General features: G+C 32.2%; 1 protein-coding gene across 1 annotated transcript; it reads left to right on the plus strand.

Annotated features, from left to right (window-relative positions):
• LOC108913440 (BRISC complex subunit FAM175B-like) lies at positions 1 to 1,316 on the plus strand. Its single transcript, XM_018718992.1, has 2 exons — positions 1 to 181; positions 234 to 1,316. The coding sequence occupies exons 1-2, from the start codon at positions 14 to 16 to the stop codon at positions 1,161 to 1,163; spliced, it is 1,098 nt and encodes a 365-aa protein (XP_018574508.1). The 5' UTR covers positions 1 to 13; the 3' UTR covers positions 1,164 to 1,316.
• The last annotated feature ends 620 nt before the right edge of the window (positions 1,317 to 1,936 follow it).

Raw genomic sequence — 1,936 nt, forward strand, 5'->3', positions numbered from 1 at the left:
TGTGATTGTCGTCATGTCATTTAATTGTCACCTGTCAAATTATAATTTTATTTATGCGTCAGTTCTAAATATCATCATTTTAATTAGATGTAGCAACATGTTTACACCTGTTTCTGTTTCCCTGTCGGGCCCAGCGTTTTCATTTCTGCTTTACGAGAACAGCAAATCCCGTTTTCAGCAGGTATCACAAAGGTAATATGACAAAATCGCCAATACTAACCTCAACATTTTAGGAGGGATTCCTTCTAGGGGAAATAGTACATAAAGAAACGAAGACTATCACTGACAATGATCAGCAACAGATCAACATTTCCCGTACGATTAAAATCAATTCGATGATGCCATGCCCACAACCTCACTATTTCTACAATGGGCTGGGAAAGATTGACAGGGATAAGATAAGGGAGTTCCTGGGAAATCAGTTCACCAAAGTCGTTGCTTGGTATAAATATCAACGAATCTCTAGTTTTAAGTTTACCCTGAAGGACAAGATTTTGCATAAACAGTTGCAGGATTTCTTCAACATCCCCCCCGAACTGTTTACTTGCTGCTTACTCATTAATGAGGTGTCAGACAATGGCTCTACCCATCTGTATTCACAGGCGTTTATGAGATGTAATAATACCATTTACGATAAGCTACCAGTTCATATTCCTAACTTGAGCGAACCTAATAATACCTATAAGAGCTCCGAGCCATCTTCTGCTACATTTAATAAGATAATAAATGATTTGAAGATCGACAGAAAAAACACTCAGGGTCTTGTTGTTATAAATAAGATACAAAATGCCTTACAAAAACACATAGACACTGTCATAGAAAATTTATCCGAGGCAGAAAAGTACCTTCACAGCTTGGAAGAAGAAATAAAACAGTTGGAAATAATGCAGAAACTGAAGAAATTAAACGATCAAAGCTCGAATGACCACGATTCTTCCATTGTATCCAATAGTAGTCAGTCATCAGAGAGTTCCCCATACATAAGGAGGAATAGTAAAAGTCGGGACCCCATCGATAGTTCCGAGGAAGGTTCTCCAGAATTCCAGAGGAAGCCTGGTAGGGGTCGGGGTGGCAGAGGTAGGGGCAGGAGGAGAGGTGGGGCAACGCAGAAAGACATTAAGGAGGTCAATGCAGAATCGTCAAGACTGAGAAGGAAGGAGTAAATTATGTTCATTTTAGATGTTGGAGATGATGGATTTATGAAAGTATTTGTTTTATTGAGTCAAATGCTTTCCGTTTAAAGAAGTATAAGTTGAATTGAATAATAAATTAAGCGAAAATTATTTTATCCTAAATAATATATTTTAAACCAAAAATTTTGTACTCGTAATTAATGTAAATATACCCCGGTGTTTAACAGCAAAAGCCAAAAATCCTTGATTTTAAGAAATAATAATTCAAACCTTTGGATTACGCACTGTTTTTTAATTGCTTTTGAAATATATTTTTGGAGCGTGGATGACAGTATGTATTTTCAGTACCTTGTTGAAACTTACAAATTTATAAATTATAAAACAAATAATATAAATTATTTTTTAATTTGTATTTGTTACTATCTATTAGCAGTAAAATCCATTAGTTTTGAAATAAACATTTGAAATAAATCTACAAATAATATTGGTCCATTTTTGATATTGCAAATTAAATACAGGTTAACGTAAGTAAAAAAACGAATCAAGTTTAATTTTATTATATAAACCGAGATATAAACCATAAAATACTATTCCAAAACAATAATTTCAACAAAATTGCAAGTTCAAACTTATAAAATTTGAAGGTATAAATTTTTGAAAAATTGCACTAATGTAATGTTTTTTTTCACAAATTTCATAATTTTATTAGTAAATATTTTAAAAATTAACATTAAAATATATATATTTAAATTTATCTCAATTATTTTGTTTTTCCATTCATTGAATGTTTTTTAAATTAACGT

The sequence above is a fragment of the Anoplophora glabripennis genome, unplaced genomic scaffold (genome assembly GCF_000390285.2).
Source record: "Anoplophora glabripennis isolate ALB-LARVAE unplaced genomic scaffold, Agla_2.0 scaffold528, whole genome shotgun sequence".
NCBI lineage: Eukaryota > Metazoa > Arthropoda > Insecta > Coleoptera > Cerambycidae > Anoplophora > Anoplophora glabripennis.

Bases quoted from the DNA above. Each gene is read 5' to 3' on its own strand.
- LOC108913440 (XM_018718992.1), top strand. From the start codon at position 14: ATGTCATTTAATTGTCACCTGTCAAATTATAATTTTATTTATGCGTCA. The intron at 182-233 runs GTATCACAAAGG...TCAACATTTTAG, and splicing joins GCAAATCCCGTTTTCAGCAG to GAGGGATTCCTTCTAGGGGA.